At 28.8% G+C, this 19,663-nt stretch overlaps 2 protein-coding genes across 2 annotated transcripts; both read left to right on the top strand.

Annotated features, from left to right (window-relative positions):
* Positions 1-2,317: 2,317 nt before the first annotated feature.
* On the top strand, positions 2,318-6,459 carry LOC129915849 (uncharacterized). The gene is made up of 2 exons (XM_055995539.1): positions 2,318-2,548; positions 5,667-6,459. The coding sequence occupies exons 1-2, from the start codon at positions 2,401-2,403 to the stop codon at positions 6,323-6,325; spliced, it is 807 nt and encodes a 268-aa protein (XP_055851514.1). The 5' UTR covers positions 2,318-2,400; the 3' UTR covers positions 6,326-6,459.
* A 2,468-nt stretch (positions 6,460-8,927) lies between these two features.
* Positions 8,928-12,839, top strand: LOC129915241 (uncharacterized). Its single transcript, XM_055994721.1, has 3 exons — positions 8,928-9,108; positions 11,773-11,790; positions 11,962-12,839. Exons 1-3 carry the CDS (start codon positions 8,973-8,975, stop codon positions 12,669-12,671), a joined length of 864 nt encoding a protein of 287 aa, XP_055850696.1. The 5' UTR covers positions 8,928-8,972; the 3' UTR covers positions 12,672-12,839.
* The last annotated feature ends 6,824 nt before the right edge of the window (positions 12,840-19,663 follow it).

Below are 19,663 nucleotides of genomic sequence, written 5' to 3'. Positions count from 1 at the left end.
TTAAATCATGTCGCTTATGTTGGTATACATATAAAAATTTAAACTTTTCTTATTAATTTTTTAAAATCTGCACCTTATCTTCAAACCAAGAAAATTAGGACTTGCGGACATGAGATTTTTTTAGATTTTTGAGGGTTGTTAAAGAATATCCAAACAAAGATTAAAATGAAAAAATTAGCCTATTAGCACTTATTCCTAAGATGAACAAAAATCTTCTTTAGTGCATATCCTAAAATTTGCCCCTCCATCAAAAAATACCATTATTTCGTAGGTATATATATTTTTTGTAATGGATTGTTTTGATTTTTAATAATGATGGATTCTAAAATCTTCATGCAAAATTTAGTTCATCTACCATAACTTTTAAGGGTTTTTCGGCAGTAAGTTTGCAACTGTTATAATAATATGAGTTGACAGATGAAAAACAGGTATAACTTTTTCCAGAGACGTCAGATTGTCTTGATTTTAGATTTTTTGGAATCAGCATTAAAAAATGCCTTGAAATCATGTATCATATGTGTATATAATACCATAGCCTATTTCTGCTAATTTTGAAAATCTCCATTTCGCGATTTGTCCTTGAAATCGCGACAAGCGGACATGAGATTTTTCTAGACTTTTGAGATATGTTATAGAATGGCAAAAGGAAGATATTGAGCAAAAAAAATTTCTACTAACATTCATTCCGAGATTTACCCCTTTTTTCTCCTTATTTGACTGTATTAAAACAAAATCTCACCAAAATAAAAATTGATCACTTTTCTTTTTCATCACTGTTTCACTCGAATCGGTTCTATTCCTTTTTTCACCACTGTTATTTTTCATAGCCTTAGTAATAACTAATTACCTTTAAAATAAAAAAAAAATTTTTTGCAACCGATAAAATAAAACCGGAACCCCGAGATTTGGGCCTCAACCAAAAAGATTCACGAGATGGTTTTCATCCATAAATTTGCATTTGTAGTGTTTTGCCAAGAACAAAAACAAGTACGATAATGCGCTTTTAAAATCGTTTGGCTAGGCAACTATTAGATATTTCTTTTTTCTTTTTGTTTCGATGACAAATTGAATATTTATACTAAAGTTCTTTGACATTATACATGAATCATTGGTTTTTTGAGACCAATTAGGTACAGATTTTACTGTTTCTTCGAAAAACAAAAAAAAACCCTTTCAAATTTAAAAAAAGGAAATTTTTTTTCATGAAAACTCTTTATTATTGCTTTCTATCCCAAATGCAACGTTTTTACAAAATTTCACTAGGGTGGCCCGATAATTTTGTTTTTCCAATATATCCACATTAGCAGACTTAATTTATTCCTATTATACCTTTTAACCATTAATTTTATCGGACTTATCGCGGATTTTCCTTATTTCCCAAAAAAAACACCCTTTCACCTAAAATATTTTTATAGATTGCTTAGATTCTTGATTTTTGTTATAAGTGAAACATTTCTACCAATTTTCATTGGGGTGAAAATTTTTTAACAGTTTTTGTGTTACTAACTCAGAATTTCATCACTTCTTAAACAAAATCAAGAGCAAGATAATTTTGAAGACTCTGTATATCGAAAAGGTGTTCTTAACATAAAAGACGCGAAATTTAATTGCCTACGTTTTTTGTAAACTCAACTTTTATGTAGGATAAATAGAAATCAAGATATTTAACAAAAACTAAAATCCAAGATGGAGCCGAAAGGTGTATTTCACGAGTGCAAAAAATCAGGGTAATGATATTCAGCCAATGCTCTATGGAATGAGTAAAAAAATTTGGGGGTGGTACAAACTGCTGGGTCGCCCATATATGAACAAAATAAATGCACTGGACTAATTCTCACACATAACTCAACACTTCAAAAAAAAACACCCTATCATCAAAATTATAAATGCCTATTTTACCTGTACTTAATTAGTAAGATGTATATTGCATGTTCTTACTACATATGACAGCACTGGCGTAAAAACAACGAGACCAAGAAAATAACAACAAAATATACCTTTACAGGTACATATTTACAGAAATTATTTAGTATATTCATATAACAATTTTAACACATACTTCCACACAAACAAACCTACATACTTTTGAAACAAATTTTGTGAGTTTCAAACAAAAAAGAAAAAAAAAAAAAACAAAACAACAAAGGGGAATATAAACTATTTTTGCTGCTGCGTGCTGCCCCTGCTGCTCGTGTTTGCATTTCCATTGTTTTTGTGTTTCATATTGAAAACGAATTCGCCCGAACATTATTTGTTTTGGTGTTTTTTTTTTTTTTTGTGTTTTTTGTTTTGCTTTTTTGTTTCAGTTTCAGATTCTGTTTCCTTGCGTTCTGTTCAGTTCAGTGCAGTTGTTAATTCGAATTGTGTAGAGGTTTTAAAATAAAGCAAACAAAAAAAAAAATGCATCGAATGAAAACAAATATTGAAGATTTTATCTCACTAATTGAAAACCGTCCTGCATTATATAATTTTAAAATTCCAGACTTTAAAAATACAAAATTAACAGAAAAACTCTGGGAAGAAGTTGCTCGTGAGTGTAATGCAGATGGTATGTATGGAATATACATAGAAATAGTAGTGAACTGTGTAGTTAACCATAGTATAAGGAGACAAGGCAATATCATGCGCAGATTGTCAGAAAAGAGAAATGTCAGATGGAAAAATGTAAGATGGCTTCCTTATGTTGAATTCCTTTCAAATTAAATAACAGTTATGCACGACAGAGTTATGCGTGTCAAAGGTATGAAAAACCGAAATTATGAAAAACCAGAGCTATGAATACCAACGATATAGATAAAACGTGGTTTTTGGGTTGGCAACAATTGAGAGAAACGATACTGGGTGATACAGGATGAATGTTCGAAAATGCTAGAGCGTTTGGGTAGGGTCAAAAGAAGAAAAAAATTGTATGGGACCGTTAGTCGGAAGGGACTATTTAAAAAAAAAAAATTGACTTGACTTGGAAAAAAATTATTAAAAATCAGCGTTACACCTTTAATCTTTCATTTATCATGTTTTTAAATAAAGCTGTTTAATGGGCTAGTTTTAAAAAAATTTATTTTCAAAATCAAAATTTTGAAAAAAAGTGGTTGTCTGTAAAGCCGGTTTACGGACGATAATTTTACGTGATAACGTCATAAGAAAACAGGTTGTGTGCTTTTGTTAACAAAAAAAATCACTTCCATCACCCAAAAATCCTTTTTTTTTATAACAACCTATAGTAAATTTACCATATTAAAGCCTATTATTTCAGCCTCAAAATATTTCGATCATATCTGTGCGACATCTACAAAAAAGAGCTAGAATTTTTTGGACCCAATCAGTTTTCATAAAAAAAGCCAAAATATCAATATTTTTTATCTTCTCACGCAATTAAATTAATTTTTTTCTTTTACAACCTATATTAAATTTTATATCATAAGAAAGCTTATTATTTTACCTTTCATATGACGCTTCAGTCATATTTTTATCATGTCTACAAAAAAAGTAAGAATTTTTCAAAGCCAACCATGTCGAAATTTCAAACTGAGAATACGCAGCAGATCTCCACAGGTGTTCGAGGTATTTCTGAAGTTTTTTTTTTAATTTAACATTGTGTAGCTTGTAGTAAATGTACCGTTATGTGTGATATATCAATATATGAAAGGTAATATTATCAGCATGATCAATAGTTAAATTGAGTTTTCATCTGCTCTAGATCAAAAGGAAGAACGTGTTGAAAAATAAAACTTTATTTTACCGTTATCTCAAAACTGTGACTACAAAATTGTTTCAAATTTTGCACAATTATAGTCTTGTCTTATTATCTATCTACAGTATAAATTTCATTTATTTATCTGTTGAAAAAAAATATATATATAAATAAAAAACGGTTAAAAACGGTCAAAAAACTTGGGAAAAAAACTTGTTTTTCCCGTTATTCGATCAAAAATCATTTTAAAATACCAATTTTTTGCGCCAGCATGCGCACGGTCATAAATTATAAGTTTCATGAGTTTGAGATTTTTTGAACGCTATGAAAAAATGATTAAAATAAAAACCCACACAGAAATACTCAAACAAAAGTAGGTGCTTTTCAAAAATTCATATTTCGAAAAGCAGAGATTAAAAAAAGATCCGTTATAGTTACGGTGACCATATTTCTACGGGCAAAACCCGGGACAGATAAAAAATTCGTTGGATTGTATTGAAAACATTGGTTTTTCAAAAAAAAAAAAAATAAATAATAAAATGAGTTTTCCTAATTTTTCCTAATTTTGATATCAAGATTTCTTAAACTATTTTATGAGAACATTTTAGTCGTTTACGAGGAAGTCAGAAATCAAGAAAACGGGTTTATAATAGGTACTGTTAATAACTTCTTAAAAAATATTTTTTTAATCAAAATAATGAGAGCTGTTTTAAAAATTTTATTTTACTTAAATGATTTTGAAATTTTGTAATATCCATTTCATATGTTGTTCAATACACGAAAAAAACTTTTTCTGATGTAGCTTTTCAACCTGACAAACACAAGCTAAAACTAAGTAATTGACGAAAAACTAATGGTTTTATACTGTTTTCTTGTTTTCCGTACAAAGTATTTAAATTTTTGAATACAAAAATCAGAGAATGTAGAAATACGGGACAATCACGGGACAAATTACAAAATACGGGACACTTATACGTCCCGGGTTTCTTAAATAAAAACCCGGGACAAGCTATAGAAATACGGGACAGTCCCGGGCAAACCGGGACGGATGGTCACCGTAGTTATAGTCCTTTAATCTATTTTTTTATTATCTTTTGAATGACGTTTTTGAAATTGTCAAAAAAAAAAATGTTCCCTACCTATAATCACTACTTTGTCAAAGGTCTTCCTCATGTTTTAGTTTTAAAAAACCATTTATAACTTATTTTTTGAATTTTTTTTAGAATTTTTCAATACTACAGCCTTACAATAAACTTATCTATCGATAAAAATACATAAATCATATAAATATGTACAACGTCGCGTTTAGAAAATAGCCACTTTTCTTTTACCCCTATTTACCCTACTGAACTACGGAATTTTTTTTAAATCCTCCAAATGTATTCAACGTTAGGTTATTATCTTTCAAATAAACTATAGAAAATTTTTGATGTCTAAAAGCTTATTTTTAATTTTGAATAAGAATTTTTGCCGCACTGCTAAAATTTTCAAGTGGAACGGGAGAAAATGACGTCACTTTTTCGTAGATGCTGCCGTGGTTCATCGATTTATAAGACGTTATCACGCCAAAAAAAAATTTTTTTAATATTCGAACAAATTTTTTTTTTCAAAATTTTAATCGACTAGTTTTTTGAAAAAAATAATGGTAGTTAATAACGTTGAACAGAATTAATACCAATATAAACATTGTTTTTGGATGAGAAATCACTTTAAACCGCGCAAAATTTTCAAAATTTTTGAAAAAACTTCCGAAAAAAATTGTGTTCAAAGTCGTACCGATAACTAAAAAAACTAATGATGCCAATTGATGTCTCGGATCCGAAATAGGGAAAACAGTCAATGCGTAAATGTCTTAAAATTTGTTTCGAAAAAACTTGCACAGTGTTTTGATTACATTTAATTTAGCTTATAATACCTACTTCCGTTCCTACTAAAAGACAACTCAAAATTTTAAACAATTTTTCCTTACTTTCAGTTTATACATGCAAGTCCAAGTGGTCAAATTTACGTGTCTCATTTGCGAGACAAATACGATATGAGCAATCTAATGCAAACAATTTGCCTTTGAAAAATGATTGGTATTTAAAGGATAATATGGCATTTATGCGGAATTATATGCGCTTGCACAATCCGAAGAAGAATACAGAAAAGTCAAAAAAAGAAAATCCAAAAAATCAAGAATTATTAATGGAATCGAGCTTAGAAGTTCAACAAGACACAATTTTATCCAAATCAAATTTTGAGATTAAAAATGAAACTCTGTTAGAAAATGAAAATGTTTCGGATTGTATTTCAATTTTATCAACAATTTCCGATGAATCGAATAGTGAAACAGTACAACTAACAAAGACTTTCGAAGGAGCAATATATAATAAACCTGCCCAGAAAAGGAGATCACCGATACAAGAAGATCAATCCTCAGAAGAACCTTTAAAGAAAATAATGAAAAGTCAAGAAATAGTAGAAAAACCGTCATCTTCATCTGTTAGCAAACAACAAAAAGAAGATGCAACTGTGAAGTTTTTTAAGAGCATGCTGTTAGACTTTAACAAATTAACTGCAAGAAGGCAACGTTTGTTAAAACAAGAACTTATGGAAGATTTAAATACACTGCTTGACGAACAGGAAAATTAAATTGAATTAATTTGTTTGACAGTTTTGCCGTTTGCCACAACTGTGATCTTTATTTTTAACATTAAAATTGTACTGAAGTAAAAGTGTGCACATATTTAAATTAAAAGTTTTTACAAAGACTAAATAAAACTTAATAACAGCATCATTTTAATTTATTTATAAAAATTTGTTTTATCTTTTTTGTTAAAAATTCTGCTTTAGGTAAAGTTCTTTTATCTGGTCTAGAGATTTTTTAAAAAAATCTCTCCAAATTTTAAAAGACCTTAAAAACTAACCTTAATTAGAGCTTATTTGGATATCTAGATGTTTGACTCTTTATTAAATCGGTATGCAAACATGTGAATTCCATCAGCATCAACATGCCTTTCAGATCGGATAGCTCCGATTTTTATGATTCTTTTTAAAAACTTTAAAATTTAATAGTTTTCAGAGATATGTTGTCGTTATATCTGATGTTGGAGGTTTTTGGAATTAATTTTGTTGGACCATAAAATAAAGTATCTGTCATACAAATATTGAAAAAGTTAAATTTTTTCAAAAATAGTTCATACTTTTTTGATTAAAAAATGTAAATATAAGTTTTAACACAAATTCTATCTTTCAATGAACAAAAGTTTTTTTCAAAAAATTGGTTTTAACGGTAACTCCAATTGAACCATTTTTTTAGATTACTCCCAAATTACTGGTTCGATCTTATTGACGTTTTTTTTTTTGCAAAAGTATTCATATAATTTATCAATACAAATCTAAATTTCAAATTAGCAAAAGGTAGGTACATTTTTTTTAACCCTTTCGGACTCAGCGTTACTCTCATGTAACATATTTTTAAAAATTCGTAAAAAATATTCCATTAAATAATTTTTTAGGTTTCAATCGCTTAATTGAAAGATAATAATGCCTAGTTACTGGATTATTACAAAAAATTTGTCAAATATTTTTATTTTCGCAAAAATTTTTTTTGCCATTATTTTGAAAAAAAAGATATTAAAAAATGTTAATCGACAAAGTGTTTTGTTTTATAGCTTAGAAGAAGTAGCATACATTAATACATACACTGGTTAACAAAATTAAACTTTTTTTTGTTGCAGACACAAAATTGTACTTTTCTGAATGTTTTCGGTGCGTTGAACTCGAATCCGAAGTAAAAAAAAATTAATCAGCACCCGTTTTTGAAATATTAAAGTTAGAAAATGCACTACTTCGGACCTTATTCTTTTATATGAGGAAAATTGTTTGAGCATATTTAGTAACGGTTTTTATAAGAACTATTTTCCACCTTTTTAAATCTGTTTAAATCTTTCCGATATCTTTTTTACTGCCCGAGATATCCTCAGTTGTTTGGTATTATTATAAATTTTATATGATCGTTATCTCCTTTATGATGTATGAAGCCAAACCCACTTACTTCATTTTAAGATATCTCAGGCAATACAAGAGATATTGAAAAGATTTGAACAGGTATCGAAAGATGAAAACCGTTACTAACTATGCTCAAACAATTTTCCTTATACAAAAGAATAAGATCCGAAGAACCCAAAAAAACGTTTTTTTGCATTTTCTAACGGTAATATCTCAAAAACGGGAGCTGATTAGTTGTTTCTGACTTCGGAATCGAGTTCAACACACCGAAAACCTTCAGAAAAGTATATTTTTGTTTCGGCAACAAAACCTTTGTAAACCAGTGTTATTGTTCCATAAAAAGTTATTTTCTCAGTTGTCCGACTTTTTTTGGTGGTCATAGGCAGTGCATGTTACTTACTGTAACATGAGAGTAACACATTAGTTTTGCTATTTATTATTTTGGAAAATAACTTTTTGCTATTCAAATTTCTTAGTTGTGATGTTTTTGACACGATAATACTGAAAAAACATTTTTTAATATTGATTTTCATTATAGATTGGGTTCGAAAGCGTTAAATTGCAATTATTGACTCAAAATTTTAAACGATTTAGTAAAATACTAAAACCATTTTAGTAAGATACTGCGTTAAAAAAAAGTCTGTTTTTAACAAAAAAATTAGGACTTGCGGACATGAGTTTTTTTTTTAGATTTTTGACATAAGTTATAGAATATCCAAACAAAGATAGAAACAAAAAAGTTAGCTTATTAGCACTAATTGAAGGCATACATACATTTTCGCTATCAAAATTCACTTGTTCACTATACCTTCTTTAAATAAAACATAGGTACCCACCCCCAGTATTAAAGTGCAGTCGACTTCCTCTAGGTCAAAACATTCCTGCAGTTGGTTATTCAAGTACACATTTTATTTTTAATTAGTACTCGTACATGAATCTGAATTCAGTACTTTTAAGTACGCACACACATTCGACAGCACTGAATACAAAAAATCACAAACAAAAGAAAAAAAAGTATTTCGTATTCGTATAGGTAAGGTACAAAAACTCAAATAAACTGGTTCCTTCCCCTGCGCTATGAATGGAATGTTGTGAGAAAAAAAAAAAAAACAATTCGCTTTATGGAATCTGTGAGAATGAGAATATTTTGCTTCGCCTATCTTTTTGAATTTAGATTTGTATATGAATTAAATGTGATATGTTGTGAATTTTGTGTTCTCTTATTCTCGAATTAATTCATTTTATTTTTGTGTAATTTCATTAAAAAAACAAACACTGTGAATTAAAAATGTTTGATCCTGAATTATTTATTAATTCAATAAAAGCGCGCCCTGCTTTATATAACACAAAATCGAAAGTTTATAGAATGAGACTTGTTACAGATGAATATTGGACTCAAATTGCTAACATTATGAAAATGGATGGTAAGAATGAAAAACGAAAACAAAAATATATGTGTGTGTGTGTACGTCTTTGATAGAGATAATGTTGTTTGTTGAATATGATAGGTACTGAAAACAACAAAAGAAAGGTCGAACAGTGCAGACTTATAAAATTGATACATGTACAAAATAGTTTAAATTGATAGGATGGAAAATTGATTGAAATAGTTTATTGAATTAAACATAGGGTTGCCAGATGCGCTGAAACATAAAAACCAATTTAAAAAAATTTAATAAATTGATAATGAATGAGGTAAAAATATCAAAGCACAAATCTTTGAAAAAAAAAAAAAATATTAGTACCTGAACTAGGTATTTGGAAAAAATATAGAATTTTAAAGGGTTGCCTGAAGCTCCAACATTAAAATATTATGTTCGTAGGAAAAAACAATAGTGTGGAAAAAGCCATAGGGCTGCCAGAGACGTCAATATTGGTTGCCATAAAAAAAGAAAGATAAATTAATCGGTAGATCCTATAGGGTTGCCAGATTAGACATAATATGATAGCATAGGCAACCTAACAAATTCAATTAAAACTAAATTTGTGGCACTAGGGACTCCCGTCGTAAAGCTATTGCATAGCATTTTTTATCGGCTTATGTAATTTTAATTATTTACTTATTTTTTATTTGTGCAGTACCTATTTTTTTTTTCTTTGATATTAATGCAAGTTTTTTCTTTGAGATTAATTCAAGTTACAATAATTTATCAAAGAAAAAAAACGGTTGTCTGTAAAATCAGTTTACGGACGATAGCTTTACATGATAACGTCATAATTTATATTTTTTAAAGCTCAATACATTTATGTACAATACATAATGTATTGTAAAAAAGTGGAAAACAAATTATTTAAATTAATTAAATTAAAAATTAGCTTTTCACATTATGTCAATTTTTTTATATACAAAAAGAAATATTGTCAATATTTTTACATTCTATGTCATCTTTAAGCTTCCAATATTCATCTCAATCATGTTTGTACGACTTCTAGAGAAAAAACCTGGAATTTTTTGAATGCAATGAATTTTCATCAAAAAAATAAAAAAAAATTATTTTCTTTCATTTCGATTTGGTCTATTTTTTTATTTTAAAACTTATAATATAAATCTTAAAACATTGGAAAGCTTATCATTTCGCCTTTAAAATTATGCCTCAACCATATCTGTACGACACCTACAAAAAAAGTTACAATTTCTTAAAGACAACCATATCAAAATTAAGACTGGTGGCTTGTGCAAGCTTCGTAAAAACGTACCATATATGTACATAAATACGGTTGGGTTTTTTCGTTACGAAACTTCTTGATTTGGTCCCAGCGCTTAAGGCCCGCGATAAAATCTATGCAATAGCTTAAAAACTTAATTAATAATGCAAGACCCGAAAATATCAAAACAGTTTTATAAAAAATATAAAAAAAAGTGAAATACATAAATATGTGTACACATGCAGGTGCTTGGAAAAAATATAGGTGAATTTAGAACCGTAGGGTGCCAGATTGGACATAATTTGATAGAATATGAGGCAAACAAAATTACAAATTTGTGTACAATCATTTTTTTACTTGCGATATAGGGCAAGTTTAGGATTCGTAAAGAAAATCGAACTCGAGATAACAATTTTACATGACATTACGATGATGGAGAATGCCAAAAAAGTAGGTCCGGCAATTCTGTCTGTCTGTCCGTCTGTCTGTCTGTATGTACCTCGAGCTACAGCCTAAACTATTCGAGTGATTTTGTTCAAACTTGATAGTAAACAGTTTTGGTTCATTCCCTAGAGAACAAATTGAAATTTTTGTAGGACTAAAACTAACGGTAGGTACCTACCTATCATAAATAACGGTAATAGAAAAGTTATTTTTATTTTTTATAAAAACGGTTCTAACGATTTTGATTAAAAATTTTAAGTGTAGTATAACACGTCATAAGAGCCAACTTTTGAAACAAAAAAATATTTTTTGTACCGTTATTAACGGTACCTGTCATAGAATGGTTTTTTTGATTTATGAATATCTCGTACAAGACTTACTCGATTTCAACGAAAATTTTTATACAAAAGAGTTTAAGTAAATGTAATATTTTAGAAAATTTTAGAAAATTTTCGAAAAACTCATTTTTGGATTTTTAAAAAATATTTCAAATTTTTTTTTTTTGAAAAATCAATTTTTTGAAAACGGGTTTATGAAAAATTTTGAAATTTCGTTCTTATGTGTAAATAAATTTTTTCTTCCAAATGGTATACCAACTTTTTTTTTGAAAAATGTATATGTATATATAAAATAAAATAATAATATAAAAAATTATTTTTTTGGAAAACGGCTCTAACGATTTTCGATAATTTTTTTCTAAAATTTCCTTTTTATACAAATAATAAACTGGCATACATGTTTTTTTTTGCTAAAGATCATTTAAAACGTTGTTTAATCAATTATAAAAACAGATTTTATTATTTTTAATTTCTTGAAAGTATCAAATTTTAAATTTTCTTGAATAAAAAGCTTTAACATTAGAGTAACTTTAAGCATAAGAGCAAGTGCGTGCGATCCCAGTCGTGCATTTTATTACTATGGCAATCTCAAATGTATTTTTTTTAAACTGCGCCAAAGTTTGAAAACTAAAATCTTTGATCTTTTTCTTCTATTTTCAGTCAAAGAATGTAGAACAGGGGGTACATTCTATAAAAAACGAAACGAAAACGATCGTTCGTTTTTGAAAAACGAAAGAAAATTTGCGACAGATACAGAACAAATTTTTTCGTTTTTCAAGTTGTATGAATCAAACCTTTCGCACACACGAAAACGTTTGTTCGTTTTCGCCATACAGAATCTCACCCCAGTATGGGCTGGTTTTCGTTCATCATATGCAAGACATCTTCAATTTATGAGGAAAAATAAAGAAGGCCCTAAAGACAAACTGATAAAACCCTGGTACCTTGCAGGTCACATGTCCTTTCTCGATGAATATATGAAAGTGAGACCAAAAAGACAAAAAACGAATAATCCAAATCGTACAGCAACAACAAAAATTGATGATAATGATAACTCAACAACATCATTTTCAAATATTGAATATAAGAGTGAAAATCGAACAATGGATGAAAATCTGAGCTTGAGTTCAATAAAATCTGAAGAAGAATCATTAGGATCTGAAATTGGTGAAGAAACAACGATTTCTGTGAAATCAGAACCTGACGAAGAAACTAATGAAGAAGAGTTAACAAATTTGATTGAAGATTTGGTAAAAGAATCTGAAGCAGAAGAAAATCCTAAAGATGATAACTTTTGTGTGAAAAAGTCAGAGATAGAAACTACTGATGAGGATCAAAAAGAAACACAACCTGCAAAGCGAATTAAAAAGGACACATCTGAATCGAGCCTTAATGCCAAGGAAAAATCAATTCAATCACGTGAAGAATCAGTCGTGACATTTTTTGAAAGCTTACTTCTCGATATTGGAAAGTTGTCTGATAGAAATTTAAGATTGTTTAAGGAAGATGTCTTAAAAGATATGAACAAATATCTAGATGAGCAAGAAATTGATGGCTAGATCTTGCTTGAATACTCTATTTGAGTTCGTTTATTTGGTTAAGTTTTGATATTATTATTAACAAGCCGTTTCTTATGCAACATTAATCCTTACATAGTTCTAAGTTATTTGAAATAATTTAAAAAAAATGTTTTATAAATAAAAACAAATATATATTTTTATCTTTAACACATGGTATTTTAATTAAAAAAGAGTAAACATCAAATTGGAATCATTTTTTGGAAATGTAACCCGCCTGGAGCTTTTTGGTGACACTTTAAAATTCGTTTTTTTAACAGGACTATAGCCCTTATCATATACATAGTTCATAGGAAGTATGAACTTTTTTGTTTGTGTAATATAAAAAACTCAATATCAAGCCTTACAAACAATATCACCGTTATGGATCAAAATGTTAATAACCCAAGAAATAAATACTATAGTTTTTTTAAATAAATATTTTTCATTTAATTTTATAAGAAATTTAATTAAAATTTGAAAATATTGTAAAATTTGTTTCTAAAATTACAAAAACATCTCTTAACTCTTGAGTAGTTTTGGCCTCCAAACGAAGATTGTTAATTGTTTGGTTTGAATGTTTTGTATAATAGATAATTTTTAATTTTTTTTTTGGAAAATCGTTTTAAATTGAAAAAAATAATTTGAAAAAAAAAAAAAAATATCGATAGACATAAAACAAAGTTAAAAAAAAAAAAATATATATATAACTGTAGGACCTTATTTCCCAGAGTGCATGTATTTTTAAAAAAATTTAAATTCACTTATTTTTCAAAAAACACTTAATCTAGATTTTACATTTTTTTGCCAACATTTTTAAAGAGTGCATTTGCGAGGAAGCACCTGACATTTTGTGTAAAGACTCTCAGCTAAAACATGAGGTATGTTATAGCATTTATCAAATATTATACAGTGCGGTTCACATGGTTAGACGCACCAATTTTCGTTTACATAAATTTCATTTTTTTTGTGTGTGTGCAAGAATTACCAAAAAAATTGTATTTATTAGAATGGTTATTTAGTTCTTAATAGAAAAACAAAAAGAAATAGTGGGTGAGTGGAAGTTAACGGTACTTTTTAGTCCTTCTTGTCTGTGATGCAAGAAAAAGGACAGCTTTTTTCGGTTCACATGATTAGACGCACACCTTAAATTAGTTAGTTTGGCGAGATCTATTGCACTGATTTGATTAAATTTGGAAGAATAAACAGCAAGAAGTTATTTTTTAGTGATTTTCATTCAAAATTTGTTAAACAAATTTCTGAGCGCGAAAGAATAAGGGATACATGACGCGTTGGATTCCAAAGGTCTTTGCATTAGCCCCATTGCCAAAAAAAAAATAGGATGAAGTGACTATTTCGAGAGAAATTATTTAAAAAACAGTGCCTCCTAAGAAAAAACTTCAAAGGAGGAACAATAGAAGCTTTAACACCTCAGGAAAAATGAAAATTTATGAAAAAAGCGTCGAAAACAGCTCTTTCCCCGAGCAAAATTAAAGAAAAAGCTCGGCTAACGGGAAGAACATCAACTTTTCGGTGAATTTTTTTGAATGCTGAACATCCTAGATTAAAATTAAACTTAAAAATAGTTTTTAAAAAGCACAATTTGAAAGAAACAGCGGATGGAGATCGCACGTCTTCACATAACGTGGGAAACAAGTTTTTGAAGTTTTTTTTAATTGGCGAAATGTGTTTTTTTTAATGAAAAAGAATTTAATTTGAATTGTTCTCATGGGTATTTCCACAACTTTCACGATTTTCACAAGGAGGAAAAGTTTTTGACACTTCAACATTCAAGAAAAGGAGGAGTAATGGTTTTGGGAGTCATTTAATATTACATTCGATTTTGTTTTCGTTTCAAACCGCTCTTTTTTTCAAACGGCGTTTTTTAAAGACTATTTTTAAGTTTTATTTTAATCTAGGATGTTCAGCATTAAAAAAAATCACCGAAAAGTTGATGTTCTTCCCGTTAGCCGAGCTTCTTCTTTCATTTTGCTCGGGGATAGAGCTGTTTTCGACGCTTTTTTTATAAATTTTCATTTTTCCTGAGGTGTTAAAGCTTCTATTGTTCCTCCTTTAAAGTTTTTTTTCGTAGAAGGCACTGTTTTTTAAATAATTTCTCTCGAAATAGTCACTTCATCCTATTTTTTTTGGCAATGGGGCTAATGCAAAGACCTTTGGAATCCAACGCGTCATGTATCCCTTATTCTTTCGCGCTCAGAAATTTGTTTAACAAATTTTGAATGAAAATCACTAAAAAATAACTTCTTGATGTTTATTCTTCCAAATTTAATCAAATCAGTGCAGTAGATCTCGCCAAACTAACTAATTTAAGGTGTGCGTCTAATCATGTGAACCGAAAAAAGCTGTCCTTTTTCTTGCATCACAGACAAGAAGGACTAAAAAGTACCGTTTACTTCCACTCACCCACTATTTCTTTTTGTTTTTCTATTAAGAACTAAATAACCATTCTAATAAATACAATTTTTTTGGTTATTCTTGCACACACACAAAAAAAAATGAAATTTATGTAAACGAAAATTGGTGCGTCTAACCATGTGAACCGCACTGTACCTACACATTGACTTCGAGTACTGCCGAGTACTTATTTGCATTTGCGAGGTGGCACAAGACATTTTTTAGATAGAAGAGAGTATTATCTAAAATATGGTGTATAGTGTAGCTTTCTTGTGCATAAAAAGATATAATGTTTTGTTCAAAGAAGATTTTTGTCAGGGTTGTTTTCATTTAAATAGGGTTGCCACATTTATAGACTTACGTTCTTTATATTATTTTATTATTTTTTTTAACTATTTAGACTTTCGTTTGGCATTTCAAAAATTTTTTTATCTGGCCAAACAACAAAGATATGAATGTATTACTTATGTGATAATTTTTCCTTTCAAATAGGGTTGCCACATAGAAGTTCCCATTTTAAAAGTGGCAACCCTATTTTTTTTTATTTTCAGTATCAACTTATCTTTCATTTGAATCCAATTTTTACCTCTAACTTGGACTATTAGGTCTCTTCTAAAGCTGCATTTTCGTGAATTATATTTTCAGTTAAGCCTAGTACGCAGATCGGGAAAAATTTTATTTCTCATACAAATTTTTTCTCGGGACAAATTTTGTCTTGAATATTTTTCCAAGCAGTACGCAGTTCACGCGCAAAATTTAAATATTTGAAGCCGCTGTAAAGAAAAAGTCTCCACTTAATTTTGCGCCGACAAATAATGTTCGAAGCATTATTCTGCCGGCAAAAATAGTGACAAGGAAAAAAAACAAAAACAAAATTGAAAAAAAAAAATCAAACAAAACTAAGGTGGACTCTTTAATAAAATACTTGGAAAGTGAAGACGAAGCAAACACAACTCAGAATCAAATCAAAAATAAAATTAATTAAATTTGAAAGAAGAAAAAAACTATTGATAGAAATTACTACTACTGCCCTATAATTGTTGCGATTCCCTATGTGAATGGTATAAAAACCATTTACAGCTACTATTTTTATTTTTTTGTTTAAAAATTCACTTTTCCCGCATTTTTAGAAAACGAGATATTGATAATTACAAAAAAAAGTATTACCTAATAATAATAATAATAGTTTTATGCTATACAGAAAAAACTCTGAACTAAAGTTGGTGTGACATTTGCTTAAGTTGCCAATGATGGGTCAGTTTACCCTAGGTAATTTCTCCAACTTCAAAATTTTGCGCAGGATTAAAAAATGTTTTGTATAGATTAAAATTGTAGAGATAAAATTTGTTTTTTTTCCCGATCTGCCTACTAGGTATTTACCAATTTGAATCAGGGATGAAAAATCGTCTTTGAGCATTGTATCGAAAGTAACATAAAAAGTGTATCGAATTGTACTTCTTGAATCTTTCAAATTTTATTTCGAAAAATTTATTTTTAATGAACGATTAACTTTAAGATAAACCAAAAACTAAATTAATTTTTTTTTTTTTCAAAAAAATCAGAAAAACTTTTGAGGCCATTTTTGATTTTGTTCCTTGTTACTGTGATAAGGAATAGGTCGTTTACAACTCCAAAAGAATTATTGCAGGTGTATTTAACTTTAAAATAAAGGCTTTAATCTTATCGTCAATGGCTATGAAAATTGAGGTAAATTAAAAAATTAAAAAAACCTAACCTGTGCCAATTTTTTTTAATAAATTTCACATGTAAAGAAAAAATTAATGTCCTTAGAAGAAAATTTTATTTCTTCCAAGAAAATTAAATAAAGACTTTAAATTCACCCTTGACCGTTGAATGTTCTATTCCAAACAAAAGTGTAATTGACTTATATTGCAGTTTTAACAATATCTTAGAAAAATCGAAAAGAAAAAATTTATCCAGAATACCTTTTACATATTGAGCTGCCAGATAAAATTTTATTAATGTCGGGACAACAGGTCTTAAAAGTCGGGACAAATCGGGACAGCAAAAAAATACATGAAATCGAAAATTTATAAAAATAAAAAGATATAAAAAAGTAATAGACCAGTGTGATTCCAAACTTTTCCATTGGTAAAAATTTCATGTTTTGAAAACTAAACTTAAAGAAAAATAACAAAGTCTTCATCCATAAAAAATAAAAACTATCAAGTGATGGATCTTTTAATAAATTTAGGTACCAAGCATCAATTTCCATTCTTTTTAACGTTCCCTTTTGAAAGGAGTTTTAAAAATTTTATGCGATTTGACAGTTTTTTTTTTATTTAATGTGGACTTTTTAAATAATTGAGAATGAATAAATTGAAGCTTAAAGCTTTTTATGTTTAAAATTTTAATGCACGAAAGTCAAAAAAATAATGGACCAATCATTTTACTTTCACACATGTTCCTAGTAAGGAAATATCAAATGTTCATATAGCAGTGACTTTGATTTTATTCCCCAAAGTTTTCGAATGAAAACGGATTGTCGGGACAAAATCGGGCCATTTTGTAAATCGGGAGAGATATCGGGACAGGGTCAAAATGCCGGGACTGTCCCGCCAAAATCGGGACGTCTGGCAGCCCTATTACATTACGGAAGGACAAAACTGTATCGAAAATAGTAATAGTGTATTTGTGTAATTTAGCCAAGCCAAGTGTATCGAAAAAAGAACAATCGTATCGAATTTTGCAACCCAGATTTGAATTCTAAAATTTGTTCTCTATTCTTACTATTTGATTTTTTTCAGTACATGCATTCGACAGCCCTGAACTCAAATTTCACACAAAACACAAAGAGTACCTTATTCGTGTACATACCTACATATATACTCAAATAAACTTGTTTTTCCCATTCGCAACGAAAATGAATTCGCTTCATCAAAATTGTAGGAAATTTGTTGCGCATCAGGGTTGAAAAATCGTCTTTGAGCATTGTATCGAAAGTGAAATAAAAAGTGTATCGAATTGTACTTTTTGAATCTTTCAAATTTTATTAAAGAACAATATGAAGAATTTATTTTAAATGAACGAAAAACTTTAAGATAAACCAAAAACTAAATTAATTTTTTTTTTTTTTCAAAAATTCAGAAAAACTTTTGAGGTCACTTTTGATTTTGTTCTTTGTTACTGTGATAAGAAATAGGTTGTTTACTAACTGGAAAACACTGATGTTTCATTACAACTCAAAAATTTGGTCTTATCAAATAGAACCTTTCGTGATTAAATATTTAAATTTGCAGAATTATTGCAGGTGTATTAACTTCAAAATATAAGCTTTAAGCCTGAACTATGTACATCAAAACACAAAGTCAAAAAAGTACGAAAAAGTAAACAAAGCTCAAAATATAAAAATCACATGTATATTTACCTGATATCTATTGGAAAAAAATTAACTAAAAAAGCTCTTTTGTTTTTGAAGTTTTGAAATTTCAAATAAAAAAAAATTGAAAAAATAAACAAATTACAGTCAACTCCATCTAAGTCGAATTGTCACAGGACACGAAAATTGGTTCGAGTTAGAGGGAAATTCGACTAAGAGGAATCTATTTAATCTTTTTCCTGCACACGGTTTCATTAAAAACGGTAAAAAAATTTGAGTTAGAGGAAAATTTGACCTAAAGGAAGTACGACTTATAGGGAATCGACTGTATTTGAAATTTCAATTGTTTGTCAAAAGACCTTTTTTTCGCAAAATGACAGGAACTATGTGATCGAAGAGCTACCTTACGGAAAGGATATAAAATATTGTTTGAGTGTATTTGTTTTTAAAAATTTGTGAAAATTGAAAGCTTGGTCTTGTTCAAGCTTTTTGAATCGAATACTTTTTTAAAATGAAAGGGAGATATACAAACAAGCTACTAGGGGGAAGAAGAAAAAACATCGTGTTTACTTTTTTGTACTTTTTTGACTTTGTGTTTTGATGTAGTTCAGGCTTTAATCTCTTCGTCAATGGCTATAAAAATTGAGATAAATTTAAAAAAAAAAAACAAAAAAATAATAATAATAATAAAAAAACCTAACCTGTGCCAATTTTTTTAATAAATCTCGTAAACAAAAACGTAATGTCCTGAAATACAAATTTTATTTCTTTGAAGAAAAATAAATAAAGACTTTAAATTCACCCTTGATCGTTTAGAGCCAGTTATACAAATATTTGGTCAGTGGATCAGCAACTTTTATCTTCTGAATTCAGTGGCAAAATTGATTTTTAGCACTGGTTCTAGGTCAATTTAGGTTGAAATAGCTAATTCCATCCTTGAACCAAAATCCACTGCTAATCCGTCGAAATCGGCGAGTTAAATTCCTGATCCGAGGCTGAACCACGTATGTACAACTGGCCCTTAATATTCTATTCAAATCAAAAGTGTATTTGAGAAAAATTGCAGTTTAAACAATATCTTAGAAGAATCGAAAAGAAAAAAATTGATCCAGAATACCTTTTACATAAGCGGAAAGACAAAATTGTATCGAATTTAGTAAAAGTGTATTTGTGTACTTTAGCCAAGCCAAGTGTATCGAAAAAAGTACAATCGTATCGACTTTTGCAACCCAGTTGCGCA

This window comes from Episyrphus balteatus, chromosome 3 (assembly GCF_945859705.1).
Source record: "Episyrphus balteatus chromosome 3, idEpiBalt1.1, whole genome shotgun sequence".
Classification (NCBI taxonomy): domain Eukaryota; kingdom Metazoa; phylum Arthropoda; class Insecta; order Diptera; family Syrphidae; genus Episyrphus; species Episyrphus balteatus.
Note: the sequence above shows the minus strand (reverse complement) of the source record. Positions and strands in the feature narration are given on the sequence as shown.